At 41.2% G+C, this 18,119-nt stretch overlaps 1 protein-coding gene and 1 pseudogene across 1 annotated transcript in view; both read left to right on the top strand.

The window, feature by feature from the left end:
• The window catches only part of LOC129517994 (nuclear RNA export factor 2-like), a 43,395-nt gene extending 26,193 nt beyond the window's left edge, over nucleotides 1–17,202 (top strand). The window contains 20 exon segments of the mRNA XM_055338067.1: nucleotides 1,466–1,595; nucleotides 2,172–2,255; nucleotides 2,365–2,469; nucleotides 2,587–2,667; nucleotides 2,789–2,858; nucleotides 2,987–3,075; nucleotides 3,193–3,300; nucleotides 3,467–3,576; nucleotides 5,276–5,312; nucleotides 5,755–5,823; nucleotides 5,907–5,962; nucleotides 6,111–6,218; nucleotides 6,340–6,398; nucleotides 6,496–6,611; nucleotides 6,713–6,755; nucleotides 7,344–7,370; nucleotides 7,373–7,415; nucleotides 7,946–8,128; nucleotides 16,959–17,019; nucleotides 17,158–17,202. Coding sequence (XP_055194042.1) covers nucleotides 1,466–1,595; nucleotides 2,172–2,255; nucleotides 2,365–2,469; nucleotides 2,587–2,667; nucleotides 2,789–2,858; nucleotides 2,987–3,075; nucleotides 3,193–3,300; nucleotides 3,467–3,576; nucleotides 5,276–5,312; nucleotides 5,755–5,823; nucleotides 5,907–5,962; nucleotides 6,111–6,218; nucleotides 6,340–6,398; nucleotides 6,496–6,611; nucleotides 6,713–6,755; nucleotides 7,344–7,370; nucleotides 7,373–7,415; nucleotides 7,946–8,128; nucleotides 16,959–17,019; nucleotides 17,158–17,202 — 1,624 coding nt within the window.
• LOC129517631 (aspartate aminotransferase, mitochondrial-like) lies at nucleotides 9,191–11,207 on the top strand (annotated as a pseudogene).
• Nucleotides 17,203–18,119: the final 917 nt, after the last annotated feature.

Raw genomic sequence — 18,119 nt, 5'->3', positions numbered from 1 at the left:
TATGTGTGTGATATTTACCAGCCATTTATCACCATTATATAGGTTCTTTACTTAATTATAAGTTTTAAAATGACGATACTCAAATTCTATCATGCCTTCTTTTTATATTAACTACATTACACATATAAAGAGAAACTCTATCATCAATAAATTGGCTATCTTTATGTACACCTTATACAGAAAAAAAGAACAAATATATTTGATTCTTCCTCTTTATTTATAAATTTTCATAAAAATAAGCTCATTTACTGGCCTTCTCCAAATTCACCAATGAGATTTCTTTTTGTTGATGTTGTTATCATGATGAACTCACCTTTTAACATTTTGATGGACTTCAAATCCTTTTATAGGATTTTTATAGCAAAAGAATGACAAGATTTGACTTATACTTTAAAATTTCACTCTGCCTGCTGAGTTAAAAATAGATAGTGAGGGAGCATGGATGAAAACAGAGGGACCATTTGGAAGGCAATATAATACAGAAGATTGATGTTGATAACAACCAGGTTGGTAGCAATAGAGGAGTTAAGAAGTAGCTAGACTTTGGACATATTTTGAGGGCAAGCCAAGAGAACTTTTTGATAAGTTAGGTGTGGAGTATGAGAGAGAGTACTTTAGGCTAACTCCAAGTTTTGGACACTGAGCATGTGGAATTTCTGGTTTGAATGATTTCACTTCCATGTGCCATATAAGGAAAATATCAAAAGTTGTGAGTAACAGGACTTTTCTGACACCAGGCCACACAGTGAAAGTAACCCAAAGAGTTAATCCAAGGCCTCTTCATAATCAGTAAATCATGGAATGACCAGGAGTGAACAGATCTTTCCTTATAACCATGCTCTGAGACAATACAGAGTAATTAATGTACAATGTACAACACATAAGCCTAGAGAACCTTAAATGTTAAAACCAAGCAGGTTGACACTTTGCTTGCCCTACCATGATGTTAGGCCAAGATGAAGTAAATGGTATGAGACCACTAATGTGTCTTCAAAGTTGTATTTTTTTCTCAATTTTAAAATAAATTTGATTTTAAATTTATTTTTTATTTAAAATAAAATTGATGGTGGTAGCTCTCCTCAAAGAAAAATAAAGGTGGGGATTCTTCCCAGGGTAATTTTGGCAAAGGGAACTTTAATTATGAACATGTGGATATGAGCTTCATCCTTTCCACCTTCAGAAGGATGATAGAAACATGGTAATGAGGGGTTCCCAGTAGAACCCCTAAATAAGACAATAAGTGACCAGGTAGCCTGGTTTGCATGCAGCAGCCCCTGGGACTCTCTAAAGTTTTTGTTCTCCATGGTCTTTTTCTCCTCTCACTGAAAGTGAAGAGTGATAGGACTGGAATAACAACTGAGTAATCCTAATTGTAGACCTGGTATTATTGAAGTAAAATTATATAGAAGATTTCGTTGCATTTCTATGTATTTATGGACACTCCCTTTTATCCACTTCCCCACAGCACTGTCTCTACCTTCCAACCCAACGATAGCAGTGTGAAATGGCATAATGAATGCCAAGACAGAGCATTTCCAGAGAGAGATATGGAGAACAAGCAGGATGGAAACTCAGGGGGCTGGTTCAGGGTCACAGTAAGTATCCTGACAAAAAATAGGGAATGTGCAGGAGAAGCAGGTCAAGGAGAGTTGTGTTGGTCTCATATAGAGATGCTGGGAACTTTGTTGAGGACAAGAGAAGTTAACATCCTTGACCTGAGGGCAGGTTCACACAAACAATACAAAGGGAACAGGTTAACTGAAGGAAGGTCACCGGAAGTTGACTAAAGGCAAAGGTGGAGACTACTGCCAAGGAAATGGAGCAACTCCTCACCAGATGTCACAATTTGGCTCAGGATGAGTGTGAAGGTGTAGACTCTAAATTCCTGGTTGGATAAACAGGATTTCCTGGAAACTTATTAAAGGAATATCATTTTATATATCTAAATTTGATTGTTTGGGAGTTAAATATTCAAATAGGGGGAACGGAAAAATTAGAAAATCCATGTCTAGCAAAAAGAAAAAATTAAAATCATGTCAATAGTTCCTACTTTGGAAGCCTTTTTAAAGCTCAGTAGAAGGTCAGTAGAATAGAACACCAGATTGAGTCTGTTCTACAGTCTTAATGCCCTGTTGTCTCCCTTCTCTCCCATCCCTTCTTTTTATCCTTAGATTCCTTATGGAATAAAGTATAACAAGACATGGATAATAAATTCAATACAAAGCCATTGTAGTGTCCCCTTCACCGTGGTTGATGTAAGAAAGAATGGTGAAGTCAGATGAGTGGGCTCAGGGAAGGGGGAGAGACAGCTAAGCAGAGGCCACTGGCCTCTGACACTATTGCCGTTGCCTTCAATCCCTGTAGTTCCATTACTTAAAAGACGGGGCCCAGTTCTTTATCCAGGATGCTTGTGCTGCCTCTGCATTGAAGGATATCAACTGCAAGATTTCTGATGAGGAAAATCAAAAGGTATGTGTTGAGGATATTACCCATACCTGGTCCCAAGGCAGGAACACAGACCAAAGTGGCTGATCATCTTCCTTAAATGAGAATTCCTAGTGCTTATCCCACTTCTCCTTCTTGTAGCTATCTATACATGTCAGTCCCTCTGCTGTACCCTACTCTGTACAGAATAAATTGGATCCAGAAGAAATGGAGCAGCTAAAGGTAATTAAGACACAAGGCCCATTGTGTGCAAACACCCATACCTACCTCTTCTTCTCCCAGCCCCCAGTTTCCCTATCACCATGACAGACTCACAGTGGCTCTTAACCATCCCTCTCTGCAGCTGACCATGAGCAAACGCTATGATATCTCCCAAAGAGCTCTTGACCTCCATAAACTCCGCTTTGACCCAGGTACGAATGACAGCAGTAATTCTAGGGGTCTTCTTGGGTGTGACACTTAGGGGTGGTAATGAGGGTAAATTTGGTACTGGCCCTGGACCCCTCTCAGCCTTCTGATGCCTCCTCCCACCTTTTTGAAGAGTTGATGGACCATGATATGGATATAATCCTGAATCGAAGAAACTGCATGGCTGCCACCCTGCAGATCATCAAAGAGAATTTCCCTGAGGTGAGGCATTTTGCCCAGTGCTGGTATTATGATATGGGATGGAACACATGAGGTGGAGAGAAGATTTGTCTCTGAGTCCCTAGATAGTAAATGTCACTCTAACTTCTTCCCCCAAAGCTCTTGGCCTTGAACTTATGCAAGAACAAACTGTACCAGCTGGATGGCTTGTCTGACATTGTGGAGATGTCCCCTACAATCAAGAGTCTGAACCTCTCAAAAAATGCGGTAGGAAGGGGGTGCATATTAAATTTGGGGTTGAGAGTGGGTGGTAATGCTCATCAGAGTGATGACAGGTGTCAAGAGAAGTTACCTGAGCAGGAGGGTGGAGACTAGGTGTTCAAGGGTGTCTATTTCCAGAACATTTTTCTAGTTACTTTCCCATATTTTTCAGGTGCAGTCAGTCTTGGAGTTATGCAAGATAAAAGGGCTGAAGCTTGAAGAGCTGTGGCTGAAAGGGAACCCTCTGTGCAACACTTTCCCAAACCAGTACACCTATGTAAGGTCTGTGGTAACTTTTGTCACCCCTCCTGGGGACCTTTTTACCTTGGGAGCCTAAATTACCCTTGACAGTGCCCCCTTGCAGGAGGTGGCAGCCCTGGTCCTCTAGGAGGATCATGGGCCCCCTCACACTTCTCTCTGTGTCCCTTACCTGTGCTTAGAGGTCTTTTCCTTCCTATGACCTACTCACTTGTTCTCCTGGCCTGGGCTCTGTTTCCTCACTCTGCACCCAGCTGTCTCTAGCATTCTTTCCATTGAGAATGCTCCAGGAAGCAAGGATCATCTTCTCCAGGACCAGGAGTGACCACCTTGAGCCAGATACTGTGACCTGAACTGACAAAGGTCCTCCAGCCCAGGGCCTCATGCCGATACAGGCCTTCCTACTCCCTGCTGAGATGGGGTTCCCTCCTCATCCCCAAGAGGAGCCCTCTTTCCCTTGAAACAAATGGGTCCACTCTCTAATTCCAGGCTGCTATGATGGCTTTTCTGCCTCATGCTGAGGGCTAAGATCCTAGGGGGCTGTTCCTTGAGGTCATGTTCCTCTCGCCCAATGTCAGGAGCTGGCCTCTCCTTGAGAGAAACCAGGGTTCCCTGAGTCGAGAGGCTAGAAGTGGGTGACTGCCAGTGAGCAGAGGGCTTCCTGAGGCATAAATGAAGGGTGGATGGCAGAGGTGCTTGAGGAGAGAAGACAAACCTCTCACAAGTACTTCCCCTTTTCTTCCCTCCATACATCACATAATCCTGACTGGTCCTTCAGAGAAGCCCTAGATAACCTGACACAGGTATAATCCCTTAGTCTAGGAACTGGACATGAATTGTGCCAGGAACAATGTGGGAAAATGTGTCCCCTGGCACAGTTGCAGTGGGGCCATCAGGAAGGAAGGCAGTGATCATAAGACAGGGCCACAGACCCTCATCACCATGCTGACCTGGGGCTTCACCCTCTACTCCTTCTGGGGAAGGTCTGCCCAAATAGCTAACTCATTCCCCATGCCCAGCTCACACTGAGTTCACATAGGTGACAGTTTCAGACAGCACCAATGGGCCCCCAGCCCAACACTGGCATGCTTTCCATTCCTACCTCAGGTTCCAGGGCCTGCCAGGACAGATGAAGGAAAGGGATGCAGCCATGGAGCCATTTTATCCTTGAGAGAAGATATGGAGAATATGGAGTTCTCCTTCTCATTCTCCTTCCTTCCTGACCCCCACCACCATGGTAGAGCTTCTTTCCTTTCCCTTTACTTTGCTTTCTCTTCATCCTTTGTCTCTACTCCCCTATGTCTCTCTTACCTCTCCCCTCCTACCTTTACCCCCTTTTCTGTCTTCTTCCCCCTCCCTCTCTCTCCCTGTACCCTGGGTCTTGCCTTACTCACCTTCCTGGCCCAACATCCAGGACCATCACTGGGGCCGGCAGATCATGGTCCTGCAGAATGCTGGACCCCCAGTGAGGTAACAGAGCCCTGGGCTCCCACCCCATTCCCTCTTCTCTCTTGAGCCTTTAGTGGGGACTTGGAACTTGCGGGGAGAAAGGGAGGCCGGGAGGGGAAGGCATCCCTAGAGCCTGGGCTCCAAATCTTGCTTCTTGAGATATTGGGAAGAGAGTAAGGGCAATCTAGGTAGGAGTTACCCAAGAGGAAGGAAAGACAGAAAACCTTTAAAATTAAACTGCAGTTCATTTCTTTCTATTTTTGGTTTTGAACAGTGCTATCAGGGATTGTTTCCCCACATTGTTACACCTGGTAAGTGCCTACATTCATCATTGTCTCCTCTTTTTAATAGTGATGACCTTCACACCAGCGGGAAGCTTTGGCGGACTTACATAGGTTATGTTTTTGTATCTGACCCATTGGGGTGCATAGACTCCTGAAAAAAGCATGACCATTCTTCCTAGAAAATGCCCATTCACACACACACACACACACACACACACACACACACACACACACACCCTTACTCACAAACTTTCTGTCATTCACTTATTTACCCAAAGTTGCATATAATAATAGAGGCTTACAGGACTGACCCTCTGTTGAAGACTCCTACTGTAGTCTTGCTGATAGAATTTTGGGGGCCATTTCACACCTGACCCTAGCTCTTGTTTCCCCTGCACCTATATATGCCCCTTTTCACCCATTGCAATCTCCATGGTCTGCACTTCTGATTTCCTCTTCCTTTCTTCAGGATGGCCAGGTGTTACCAGCAAGAACTGTAATTTGCACTGAAGCCCCCCAAATAATAAAACATTGTAAGGTGAGGATGGAGCAAGCATGATTTAGGATATTACAATGGAAGCTTTGTCTACCACATAGTTTCAAGGTATCTTTTGATTCCAGGAAAGCTATAAAGGATCCGAGATTCTTAAGAATCTAATCCTTCAATTCCTGCTTCAGTAAGTACCCTTGGGGCCATGAGGCAGAAGAGGGTTGGAATGGGACAGGCCACCCAAGCATAGGTATGCTAATGGATTAAGAGGAGCTTTCAAGTCCCTTTGGGTGCCCAGACCACAGAGATAGCCTATTGTCTTTGTTTTTCTTCAGGTATTACTTGATCTTTGACTCTGGAGACCGACAGGGTCTCCTCAATGCTTACCATGATGAGGCCTGTTTCTCCCTGACCACTCCCTTCAACCCTGAAGATGCAGCCTTGTGAGTATCACAGCTCAGACTCTGCTCCTGGGCCATGTGTCTCCCCAGCAAACACATAATCAGTTCCTGTAAACATCTACACTGCCTGGGCCACCACCTCCTTTTCCTCTATTTTTCCTAGAAATGGCTTAGAAGAATACTTCAAGGATAGCAGGGATATTAAGAAGGTCAAGGACCCTGGTAAATGTGAAAAGCAAAAAGATCAACATGGGAAAAGGGGTGTGAAGGGAACATATATAGGGGCCATGGGCCTGACCTTTCCTTCTTTCCTCCAAAGTCCTGCGAGTTCTACTGCTAAAGCATACAAAATATGACATTGTTGACTCCCTCAATATGTTGCCCAAAACTCAGCATGACCTTAACTCCTTTGTGGTTGACCTGAGCGTCCAGACGGTGAGCATGGGTTTCCTCCCTTGGGCCAACCAAGAAAGTCAGAAGTGGGTAGGAGGTTTAGAAGGATACTGAAAGCCTTAGTAACTGTTCTCCCCTTTCAGGAAACAATGCTCGTTTTTTCTGTCAATGGGGTTTTTAAGGATGGTAAGTATCTGTAGAGTCCTCCCCAGATCCCCCATTATGTCCTTCTCCTGGCTGGACTACCTCCCAATTCTCCCAGCTTTCCAAGTTGCTTCCCTTCCGTCCCTTCCTTTCCATCCCTTCCCGTTGTGTTCTCCCATCCCACCTTGCCCACAGACTATCGTGGTCTGACATACATCCATGCCTTTCCGACCCAACCCAGCTCACATGTTAGAGGCACAGGCTGTGGCATTTTATAGCTCTCATTTCAGTTCCTTACTCTGTGACCTTGGGTCAAATATATAACCTTTCAGTTTCTTTATTTGCAAAAGAGGCTAATAATACCCTTATCTTGGGCTGCTCTAAAATAAATGAATCAAGTGAACATGTATTTGTCAGAGGATCTGATACATATTGGGGGTCCTATCCCTGATTATCCCTATTGTTGCCCTCTCAGTCCTTAAAGCCCCCTTCTACCTCCCAGTGAAAATTTGCCCCTGTCTGGCTCCCATAAGGGTGCTACAAGATTATCAAGTAAGTCCCTGAAAGGGGAATACTGGTTGTGTGAAAAGTACAACTCTAAAGGGATGTTGCTGTTTGTTGTCATTGAAGTAGAAGGAAATTCTCAAGGTTCTGTCATGTTTTCACTCGGACCTTCATCTTGACTTCTGATAGCAATTCCAGGTAAGTGCTGTATTGTGGGTACAGCACGGGGACAAACACCCATCCCGGCCTGAGGACAATGGTGTAGGAATATAGTGGTACAGCCTAGAGGTTTCCTCAGTGGAAAGCCAACAGGCAGACCCAAGGAAAGGTCTAAGAGTGTGGTTAAGAGTGTGGACTCTGGAGTCAGAATACCAGATTCTTTTCCTGACCTCAACACTTACTAGCTAGCTGAATGATATTGTCAAGTTATAATACCTCAGTGACTCAATGTATTGTTCTGAAAATAGGGATTGGAGTGACCATTCTTTGTGCTGCTATAAAGGGCATATACATTAGAATTAAATCTATAAATCTGGTGAATCTAGTAGACAGTCCCTCCAAAAGTGGGCTCTGTGGGAGGCCAGAGGTATCAACCAAGGAATCCAGGGATCAGGCACAGTAGGGATATGGAAGGAATCTGGTTGCTGAGTGGCATTGGGAGCAGGAGGGTTGTTGGGGGTGGAGTTTATCCATTTCTCCAGTTGTCTGAGGACCCAACTTTCTTCTAGTCTGCGCATCATGAATGATGAACTCATTGTGGGAAATGCCAGGACCAAAGAAACACAAAGCACCTTCTCCACTCCAGTGCCCATGCCCTCCACAAGCTCCATGCCTACCTTCTCCCAGAAGCAGCAGGAAATGGTGCAGGCTTTCTCTGCTCAGTCTGGAACAAACCTCCAGTGGTCTCAGAAGTGAGTGCTTAGAGTCTCTAAGGATAGGAGGGAGCTGGGAAGAATGAAAAAGTGAAGGATAGAATAATAGGAACTGTAGTTAATTTGAACAAAATAACTATTTGGATGCTGTGCTTCCAAAAAATAATCTCATGAAAAATACATATTAATTTTATTGTGACATATGTAAATAATTTTTAAATAATATAATGTTCAGATGACATGAGCATATATATGTAAAATCCTAAGGAAAATAAAAAACTATTAGAATTAATAAACATGTTCAACATTGTTTCTAGATATAAAATCAATATACAAAAATAAATTTTATTACTATACACTAGTAATGAATGATCAAAAAAAATGAAATTGAGTAAATAATTCCATTTATAACAGCACTGAAAAATAACATATTTAGGAAAAAGACCCATAAATACAGATAACAAATTGATGGTTACCAGAGGGGAGGGGAGTGGGGAGGTGGTCAAAATGGGTGAAGGGGGGATCCCTGGGTGGCTCCATGCTTTAGCGCCTGCCTTTGGCCCAGGATGTGATCCTGGAGTCCCGGGATCAAATCCCATGTCAGGCTCCCTGCAAGGAGCCTGCTTCTCCCTCTGCCTGTGTGCCTGCCTCTCTCTCTCTCTCTCTCTCTCTCTCTCTCTCTCTCTCATGAATAAATAAATAAAATCTTTTTTAAAAATGGGCGAAAGGGAGTGGGAGGTACAGGCTTCCAGTTGTGGAATGTATAAGTCACAGAGACAAAAGGTACAGCATAGGAAATATAGTCAATGGTATTATAGTAGCATTTTATGGTGACTGATGGTAGCTACACTTATGGCGAGCATAGCATAATGTATAGACTTATCAAATCATTATGTTGTACACCTGAAACTAATGTAACACTGTGTGTCAACCATACTTCAATAAAAAATTTAAATAACATACTTAGGAAGCAAATTTAACAAGAGAAATACCAAATGTATACTCCAAAATCTGTAAAACCTTGTTGAAGTAAATTTTAAGAGACCTAAGTAAGTAGAAATAATCCCATACTCCTGAATCAGAAGACTTAATATTGTTAAGATGGCAATATACCGCAAATTAATATACAGATTCAGTGTATTTCATATCAAAATCCCAGCTCATTTCTTTATAGAAATTGATGAGTTAATCCTAAAATTCATATGAAAAGGAAATGGACCCAGAATAGACAAAATGTTCTTGAAGAACAAAGTTGGAAGACTCATACTTCCCTATTTCAAAACTTACTACAAAGCTAAAGTTATCAACACTAAATGGTACTGACTTAAAGATATCATATAAATTAATGTAATAAAATTAAAGTATACACACACGTGCACACACACACGCAAAATCCCTCACATTTATGGACAATTTAACTTCAACTAGAGGACCAAAAATATTCAGAGTAAAGAATAGTCTTTTCAACAACTAGTTAAGGAACAACTGGACATCCACTCACCAAAGAATTAATTTGTACCCCTATCTCACACCATATACAAACAAATTACTAAAAATATTTAAAAAGACGTCTGTGCCTGCTGCTCCATTCTCAGCTACCCACTATCTTCTCACCACCCACTATGGGCCTCCTACAAACCCCAGCTACGTCCTCTCTGGGATCATCACTGCTTTCTACCCAGGCCTCACTGCCATGACTTCTGCCAGAGCCAGCTCCTGGTGAATCCATGTGGAGATTGTGCCCCCAGAGCCCATCGTGGGCGTCACAGAAGCCTTTAAGAGAGACACCAACAGCAAAAAAAAAAGAAAATGAATCTGGGAGTTGGTGCCTACCAGGATGATAATGGAAAGCCTTATGTGCTCCTTAGTGTCCAGAAGGCAAAGACCCACATTGCTGAAAAAATTTTGGACAAAGAATACCTGCCCATTATGGAACTAGCTGAATTTTGTAAGGCATCTGTAGAACTAGCCCTGGTTGAGAACAATGAAGTGTTGAAAAGTAGACAATATGTCACTATGCAGATCATTTCTGGAACCTGGAACTTGAAGGTTGGAGACAGTTTATTGCAAAGATTTTTTAAGTTCAGCAGAGATGTCTTTCTGCCTAAAGAATTCTAGGAAATCATACATCCATTCTTTAGGGAAACTGATATGCAGCTACATGGTTATCAACACTAAGAACCAAGACATGCATCTGTGACTTCATAGGCACTATAAAGAACATTTCAAAAATGCTACAGTAAAATGTTCTCCTGCATGCCTGTGCCCACAATCACATAGGAGTGGACTTCATCCTGGGCAATAGAAGGAAGTAATAACAATCGTGAAGAAAAATAATCTCTTTGCATTTTTTGGCATGGCCTGCCAAGACTTTGCCAGTAGTGATTGCAACAAGGAAGCCTGGGCTATATGCCACTTCATCTTCATTGAGCAGGGCATTAATGTTTGTCTCTGCCAAACCTATACCAAGAACCTGGGCTTATACAGTAAGCATGTGGGAGCCTTTACTGTGGTCTGCAAAGACACTGATGAAGCCAAAAGGGTGGAGTAACAGTTGAAGATCTTGTTTCGTCTCATGTATTCCAACTCTCCAATCAACGGAGCCTGGATTACCTTGACCATCCGATCAGCCCTGACCTGTGAAAACAAGATATTTTTTTAAGATTTTATTTATTTATTCATGAGAGACACACACAGAGAGAGAGAGGCAGAGACACAGGCAGGGGGAGAAGCAGGCTCCATGCAGGAAGCCTGACATGGGACTCGATAACGGGAATCCAGGATCACGCCCTGGGCCGAAGGCAGCGCCAAACCGCTGAGCCACCCAGGGATCCCCAAAATAATAGTTTCAGGAAGTAAAAGGCATAGCCCAACACATCATTAGCATGTGGACTCAGCTGGTCTCCAACCTCAAGAAGGAAGGCTCCCCACACTACTGACAGCACATCACTGACCAGATTGGCAGGTTTTGTTTCACAAGAATAAAGCCTGAACAGGTGGAAGGGATGACCAAGGAGTTCCCATCTACATGACAAAGGATGGCCACATCTCTGTGGCAGGGCTCACCTTGGGGAACATGGATTATCTTGCCCATGCCATTCACAAGGTCACCATGTAATTTCCCTGGTTAAAAGGAAACACAGACAACTTTCCTATCTATAGCCTTCACTGTTGTGAGATTCACTTGGAGGGAAAAACGGGGGGGTGGATGGTGGTGAGCAGGTCATTTCTCTCAACCACAGGACTTAACACTCAATCACTGAATGTGTTTCTCAGAAAAGAACATGTAATGAAATAGGGCAGAGGCATGTGTGGCTGGTGTCTGAAACTTTGTCTCTCAAAACCAAACTCCTGCTCATCTTTAACTCCAGCTGAACCAAAAGAGTTTACATGTACAAGAAAGACATAGCCCACAAAAAACCTGTCAATCATGTCATTGCAGAGGCTTTAAATGAAGAACCTTATGGTGCTGAGGGTACCTCTGTAGAGCCAGCATGAGAATAGCACCTACAAGAGGCTTTGTGGGAAGATGTAGTTCTAACATTAGCAGTCAGCCTCATGTTTGTCCTCCTGTGATTGAGCAATCTTATCAACAAACTTTCAGAAATCATGATTCATGAAAACCAGTAAGTCTGCTGCCATTGCAGTGAGGAAAATAAAAGATGCTGTTTCCTGTCTTATTTAAGAAAAAAGTGCTCTTCTTTTTAATACTTTCGGGCATTTTAATGTTCCTCTCTTCTTTATCATTGCTGTTCTTTTCTTTAAGCACAGAGATCTATATAACTAGTCTAGATTTTCATCCTATTCTACTGCTTGATTAACCATCAACCCAATCCTGTAGGATTAACTTAGTTAAAGAATGAAGAATATAATTTACTTTTCATCCAATATCCTCACCTTCCTCATCAAAGAGTATCAGAGAGTAGGTAACTGTACTTTATAAACAGCAATGATCATTTAATTGTCTCCTGTCAGGATGTCGCCTCTACCCAATTGGACTTTGTGTGCTGGCAACTGGGATAACAACACTTCACCCTTTGAAAAGATAACCACCATCTGCTCCAAACACGTAGACTTATTGCAGCCTGGTTTCTCTGTTAAAGTTACTGCAGACCCCCAAAAAAATATTAAAAGAGGGGTACCTGGCTGACTCAGTCAGTAGACCATGCAACTCTTGATCTCAGAATCATGAGTTCAAGCCCCACATAGGGTATAGAGCTTACTTTTTAAAAAAAATCTTAACATATAAGGGTAAATTCTTTGTGACCTTGAATTAGACATTTTCTTTTTTATATACATTTATTTTTTATTGGTGTTCAATTTGCCAACATATAGAATAACACACAGTGCTCATCCCATCAAGTGCCCCTCTCAGTGCCTGTCACCCAGTCACCCCCACCCCCCACCCACCTCCTTTTCTACCACCCCTAGTTCATTTCCCAGAGTTAGGAGTCTCTCATGTTCTGTCTCCCTTTCTGATATTTCCCACTCAATTTTTCTCCTTTACCCTTTATTCCCTTTCAATATTTTTTATATTCCCCAAATGAATGAAAACATATAATGTTTATCCTTCTCTGATTGACTTATTTCACTCAGCAGAATACCCTCCAGTTCCATCCACATCGAAGCAAATGGTGGGTATTTGTCATTTCTAATGGCTGAGTAATATTCCATTGTATACATAAACCACATCTTCTTTATCCATTAATCTTTCGATGGACACCGAGGCTCCTTCCACAGTTTGGCTATGGTGGACATTGCTGCTAGAAACATCGGGGTGCAGGTGTCCCGGCGTTTCACTGCGTCTGTATCTTTGGGGTAAATCCCCAGCAGTGCAATTGCTGGGTCATAGGGCAGATCTATTTTTAACTCTTTGAGGAACCTCTACACAGTTTTCCAGAGTGGCTGTACCAGTTCACATACCCACCAACAGTGTAAGAGGGTTCCCCTTTCCTCACATCCTCTCCAACGTTTGTTGTTTCCTGCCTTGTTAATTTTCCCCATTCTCACTGGTGTGAGGTGGTATCTCATTGTGGGTTTGATTTGTATTTCCCTGATGGCAAGTGATGCGGAGCATTTTCTCATGTGCTTGTTGGCCATGTCTATGTCTTCCTCTGTGAGATTTCTCTTCATGTCTTTTGCCCATTTCATGATTGGATTGTTTGTTTCTTTGGTGTTGAGTTGAATAAGTTCTTTATAGATCTTGGATACTAGCCCTTTATCTGATATGTCATTTGCAAATATCTTCTCCCATTCTGTAGGTTGTCTTTTAGTTTTGTTGACTGTTTCTTTTGCTGTGCAAAAACTTCATATCTTGATGAAGTCCCAATTTTTCCTTTTTTTTCCCTTGCCTTCATGGATGTATCTTGCAAGAAGTTACTGTGGCCGAGTTCAAAAAGGGTGTTGCCTGTGTTCTCTAGGATTGTGATGGAATCTTGTCTCACATTTAGATCTTTCATCCATTTAGAGTTTATCTTAGTGTATGGTGCAAGAGGGTGGTCTAGTTTCATTCTTCTGCATGTGGATGTCCAATTTTCCCAGCACCATTTATTGAAGAGACTGTCTTTTTTTTTCCAGTGGATAGTCTTTCCTGCTTTGTCGAATATTAGTTGACCATAAAGTTGAGGGTCCACATCTGGATTCTGGATTCTGTTCCACTGATCTATGTGTCTGTTTTTGTTAGGCAGCATTTTCTGATGTATAATGCCAAAAGTACAAAATAAAAAAGAAAATTTAGACCAATTGGACTTCATCAAACATTTTTTTTTAAATTAAAGATTTTATTTATTTATTCATGAGAGACACAGACAGAGGGTTCCATGCAGGGAACCCAATGCAGGACTCGATCCCAGATCCCAGGACCACGATCTGAGCCGAAGGCAGGCACCCAAGCGCTGAGTGGGATTGACTCCTCAATATCTCTTTCTTATGTCACATTGTTCATGTATAGAAACACACTTGATTTCTGTGCATTGATTTTGTATCCTGCCACTTTGCTGAATTCCTGTGTGAGTTCTAGCAATTTGGGGATGGAGTCTTGGGTTTTCCACATAGAATATGTCATTTGCAAAGAGCGAGAGTTTGACTTCTTTGCCAATTCGGATGCTTTTTATTTCTTTTTGTTGTCTGATTGCTGAAAGTAGGAATTCTAGTACTGTGTTGAATAGCAGTGGTGAGAGTGGACATCCCTGTCGTGTTCCTGACCTTAGGGGAAAAGCTCTCTTTCTCCATTTAGAATGATATTTGCTGTGGGGTTTTCATAGATGGCTTTTATGATATTGAGGTATGTTCCCTTTATCCCTACAATGTGAGGAGTTTTAATCAAGAAAGGATACTGTACTTTGTCAAATGCTTTTTCTGTATCTATTGAAAAGATATGGTTCTTGTCCTTTCTTTTATTAATGTAGTATATCACATTGATTTATTTGTGGATGTTGACCCAGCCTTGCATTCCAGGATGGTTGTGATGAATAATTTTTTAATGTACTGTTGGATCCTATTGGCTAGTATTTTGGTGAGAATTTTGGCATTCATGATCATCAGGAATTTTGGTCAGTAATCCTCCTTTTTGGTGGGTCTTTGGTCTTAGGATTAAAGTAATGTTAGCTGCATAGAAAGAGTTTGGAAGTTTTCTTCCATTTCTATTTTTTTGAAACCGCTTCCGAAGAATAGGTATGAATTCTTTAAATATTTGGTAAAATTCTCTGGGAGGCCATCCAGCCTTGGACTCTTTTTGGGGGAAAGATTTTTTATTACTGCTTCAATTTCCTTGCTGGTTATGGGTCTATTTAGGTTTCTTGTTTCTTCCTGTTTCAGTTTTGGTGTATATGTTTCTAGGAATGCATTCATTTCTTCCAGATTGTATTTCTTTGGTGTCGGTTGTGATCTCTCCTCTTTCATTCATGTTTTTATTAATGTGGGTCCTTTGTCTTTTCTTTTTGATAAATCTGGATAGGGATTTATTGATCTTATTAATTATTTCAGTGAGCCAGCTCTTAATTTTGTTGATCTGTTCTACTATTCTTTTGGTTTCTATTTATTGATTTCTGCTCTAATCTGATTAATTCTCATCTCCTGCTTGGTTTGGGCTTTATTTGCTGTTATTTCTCTAGCTCCTAAAGGTGTGTGTTTAGATTGCATAGTTGATACTTTTCTTGTTCCTTGAGAAAGGCTTGTATTGCTATGTACTTCCCTCTTAAGACTGCCTTTGATGTATCCCAAAGATTTTGAACAGTTGTGTATTCACTTTATTTGTTTCCATGAATTTTTTTGATTCTTTTGTAATTTCCTTGTTGACTCATTCATTCTTTAATAGGATGCTCTTTAACCTTCAAGTATTTTATTTCCTTCCAAATTTCCTTTTGTGATTGAAGGAACTCTTAGAATTTTTTTAAAAAAGAAAAAAAAATAAAGATAAATAAAAAAAAATAAAAAATAAAAAAAAGAATTTTTTTAAAAAAGAAAAGTATCTCAATTAAAATGATCAAAAATCTCAAAAGACATTCATCAAAAAAAAGACATGTCAATGACCAAAGGGCACATGGAAAGATCATTAGTCATATGGGAAATACAAATAAAAATACAGGGATCCCTGGGTGGCTCAGCGGTTTGGCGACTGCCTTTGGCCCAGGGCGCGATCCTGGAGATCCGGGATCGAATCCCACGTCAGGCTCCCGGTGCATGGAGCCTGCTTCTCCCTCTGCCTGTGTCTCTGCCTCTCTCTCTCTCTCTCTCTCTCTCTCTCTCTCTCTGTGACTATCATAAATAAATAAAAAAAAATTAAAAAAAAACAAATCAAAATACAATGATACCATTGTATCATTTCACAAAATACCATTTCACACACTAAGATGGCTGTAATTTTTAACTGGAAATAAATGTTGGTAAAGATGTGGAGAAATTGGAACCCTCATATATCGCTGGTAGAAGTGGAAAATGTATATCCACTTTAAAAAAGTTTGGTAGTATCTCCAAATATTAAACATATGTTTACCATATGACCCAGCCAGTCTACTACTAGAGAATTGAAAAAATATGTTCATACAAAAACATATTAAAATATTTATAGCAGTATTATTTATAATAACCAAAAATTGAAAACAAACCAAACATCCAACTATTTATGGATGAATAAAATGTGTTATGCCCATACAATGGAATATTATTTAACAATAAAATAGAATGAAGCTCTCATATATGTTTTTGCATGCATAGACCTTAAAATTATTATGCTCAGTAAAAGAAGCCAAGCACAAAAGACCACACATTGTATGAGTCGATTTATATGAAATACCCAAATATTTCAAATCCAAATAGACAAATCCATTGAGACAGATATCAGATTAATTATTAGCAAGGTCAAGGAAAAAGGGGGACTAGGGAGTGACTGCTACTGAGTAAGGGGTTTTATTTACAGTGACAAAAAATGCTTTGGTATTAGGTTGTGGGTTTGTGATTATTGCAAAATCTTCTGAATATACTAGAAAGCCACTGAAATGCAGTTGATTCACCTTAGAATGGTGAATACTTTGGTATGTATATTAAAAATCAATTTAAAATGATTGTATTTTAAAACGACTTGTTAAGTTTTAAATGTATATATGTATATATACATATTTAACATATATACATTTATATGTATATATATATTTATATATACATATATATACATATTTAACAACTCTACTTTTTAATTCTAGTGGGTATGGAAGCTAGTAATAGTCATTTTCACTAGGTCTTTCTTCATCATTACACATTGTGCTCATACCAGTATATGTATCCCATCAAAAAAGTAGCATAGATTAAGCATTGCATGGTCAGCATGTCTGTGCTGCAGTACTAATGGAGATCACCTGTTCTCCCACTCCAGGTACCTTGAGGACAACGAGTGGGACTACACCAAAGCTGGTCAGGTCTTCACAAAGCTCAAGGTGAGGTGTGGAAATCATTAAGCAGGCTAGAGGAGGGTGTTTCTGGGCCATGGAAAAGCCAAGAAGATGGAGGCTGGGTGGCTTGGGGATGAAACTCTGGTATCTGGCTCTTCTGATGTCTCAACTCCTTCCCTCCAGAAGGAAAGCAAGATCCCAGAGGAGGCCTTCAAACAAATCACCTAAAAGAAGCCTTGGATGTTCATATCATCTTTGTTTCTCTTTTCTCTAGTCTAAGGCCATGCCCATAACTGGGGATAGAGGCCTGGCTGACCAAGAAGCCAAAATTACCTTGCAGGCCAGGTATTATAACCACCTGAAGGATCAGTTGTTCCATGTATTTTCCCCATTCATGTTTGCTGTTTATTTTCATAATAAAAAGTGATGCTGTAGATTGAATGTTGTGTGTCCTGGATCACTCGTCCCCTGTCCCAACATGAGCTAATGGGTCTGAGACTGAAAGGCCTTGCCCTCTCTCCCACATTATTCACCCTGGCAGTCCCTGACAGGTACACCAGGCTTGACTCCATAGGTAGTATCTCAGTAAATTCTGATGAGAGGGGACACATGCTGTTCCCAGGGATTGGCCTTTGGAAAGAGTGTGACTCAGTCACATGCTCTATTTGGAGGTCTCTAGAAGCAGACATGTGACCTGGAACAACAGAGGATTTACAAGGGTTTCCTGCTAGTGAGGGTGGTGGAAAGGAAGATAGGAGTCACATACTTCACTTTTTATTCCTAATCATTTAAATTCATCCAAAGGCATACCACCAACAATTTTATGATTTGCACACAGGTGAATGGGAAATGGGCCTTTCACACCTCTCACCATGCTTGCATTTGTCTTCTCATCCATCTACTGTACTGCCCACACCCGGCTCTGAAGGTGCACTGTGGGTGGGAGGGATCTCACATTAGCTCCTGAGAGTGAGGAAGAGTCAGCCTGTTTGCCTGGTACACTTTTTTTTTACATTTTTTTAAAAATTAAATTCAATTTGCCAACATATAGTATAACACTTAGTGCTCATCCCATCAAGTGCCCTCCTCATTGCCTGTCACCCATTTTCCCTCTGCTTGTTTCCCAGAGTTAGGAGTCTCTCATG

This window comes from Nyctereutes procyonoides, unplaced genomic scaffold (genome assembly GCF_905146905.1).
Source record: "Nyctereutes procyonoides isolate TBG_1078 unplaced genomic scaffold, NYPRO_anot_genome, whole genome shotgun sequence".
Taxonomy (NCBI): domain Eukaryota; kingdom Metazoa; phylum Chordata; class Mammalia; order Carnivora; family Canidae; genus Nyctereutes; species Nyctereutes procyonoides.
This window is presented reverse-complemented; position numbering and strand designations above follow the sequence as displayed.